Source organism: Nanorana parkeri, unplaced genomic scaffold (genome assembly GCF_000935625.1).
Source record: "Nanorana parkeri isolate BGI_ZX_2015 unplaced genomic scaffold, ASM93562v1 scaffold4373, whole genome shotgun sequence".
NCBI classification, from domain to species: domain Eukaryota; kingdom Metazoa; phylum Chordata; class Amphibia; order Anura; family Dicroglossidae; genus Nanorana; species Nanorana parkeri.
This window is the reverse complement of record NW_017310636.1, coordinates 3,998-5,613: the sequence shown is the minus strand read 5'-3', so window position 1 is coordinate 5,613 and position 1,616 is coordinate 3,998. Positions and strand designations below refer to the sequence as shown.

General features: G+C 56.3%; 1 protein-coding gene across 1 annotated transcript in view; it reads right to left on the bottom strand.

Annotated features, from left to right (window-relative positions):
* Positions 1-1,041: 1,041 nt before the first annotated feature.
* The window catches only part of LOC108803872 (glutathione peroxidase 1-like), a 1,600-nt gene continuing 1,025 nt past the window's right edge, over positions 1,042-1,616 (bottom strand). Inside the window, exon 2 of the mRNA XM_018575665.1 lies at positions 1,042-1,525. Within this exon, the coding sequence (XP_018431167.1) occupies positions 1,172-1,525 (354 nt within the window). The 3' untranslated portion in view covers positions 1,042-1,171. The remainder of the gene's footprint in view (positions 1,526-1,616) is intronic.

Genomic DNA, 1,616 nt, shown 5'->3' with positions numbered 1-1,616 from the left:
CCAGTGCGCGGCTCATCCAGCAGCTCGCCCGATCCCCCGACATGAACAGAGACCTGCTCTTCGGTCCCGGCAGCTTCCTCGGCCTCCTATTGGACGACAAAGAATCCCCAATCTGGGACCCGCCCAACCCGGGGACGACGCAGAGCGCAGGAAACACCGCGGAGGATGAAGATATCCAGACACTTTTTTTCCCAATTATTACATTCAAAGTACTGAGACTTCCCCAAACCAGACGGAGAACTACAACTCCCAGCATGCACTCCTCTGAGTCATTAGGACTCATGGTGACCCCGCCTCCTCTGGGCGGGGCTTGTGACACATTCGGGTTCACCCTCCTGCACAGCACCCCCCCTATGTGAGCGATATTCCTTGTTGGGACCAGCGAGCGCACGGAGCCGGTCTCCATGGCAACCAATCATCACTCCACCATTCCGCTGCTGACTCCGCCCAGTGTGGGCGGAGGGATCTTATCACACACCCTATATGACCTGCCCCACCCCTGAGCCCAGCCTGAGAACTCTGTCATGCTGATCCTCTGGCTTCCAATACTTTCCGGGTCTCTGACAATTCTACAGATGGGGGAAGTTATTCCAGGTCAGAGACTGACAGCATTGAAGCTGGGGATGAACATGACAGCCCGGAAACTAGCATGTAGCACAGCAGCCCCTTATTCCTTGTGTTTTGAGATACCAGTCATGCTGATCCTCTGTCTGCCAGTCAGGAAAGGGGCGGAGCTCCTGATCTACATACCCCTGAATTTACTGAAGCCAGAGGATTAGTATGAGAGCCAGGCACCTAGTAGCAGGAACACTCAGTCACATGTCATGAAGGCAACATCAGAAATGGTGTCTCGGTGACACAGCGCAGGGGGCGGAGTCACCACTCCATTTTATTACCCTGTAAAGTCCCACATTTCATGTTCCCGCCTCCACTGGGAGATGAGGGAGGAGCCATGCAGGGGGGCGGACCCACCAACCCCATATTAAATGACAAGGAAACAGATCACATGACTGAAAACTCATTTATTGGATAAAAAGCGACCCCGCCAATCACAGAGCCTCCTACAGACAATGTACAGGAACATCAGCTCCGCCCCTTTACAGGTTTCAAGGCGGAGCTTCATAAGTAAACGTCTGCAGGTGACGCCTGCGCCCGGCGGGTCACATGACGCTCATGTCTCCGCCCCCCTCAGCAGATCCTCGATGTCCGGGCGGATGTTGATGGTTTCGAAGCGGCGGCTGTAGCGTTTGTAGGGAACGCCGTCCGGGCCAATCAGGAACTTCTCGAAGTTCCAGGAAACGTCGCTGCGCCGCACCGGAGACCAGATGATGCTTTTGGGGTCGGTCATCAGGGAGACGGCGTCATCGCTGGGGGAGGGGAGGGACGCCTTCAGGAAGGTGAAAAGCGGCAACTCCTTCTCCCCGTTCACCTCGCACTTCTCCAAGATCGGGAACGCCGGAACAAAACCGCCACCGGGCCGCACGTACCGCAGGGAGTCCAGAATCTCCTGACCCGAGCCGTTCTCCTGAGGACAGACATGACGTCAGACAGATAGGATGAGGGTACCGGGCCTTGGAACCCCGCCCCTCCCCCCAACATGTGACTTCTCCAACCAT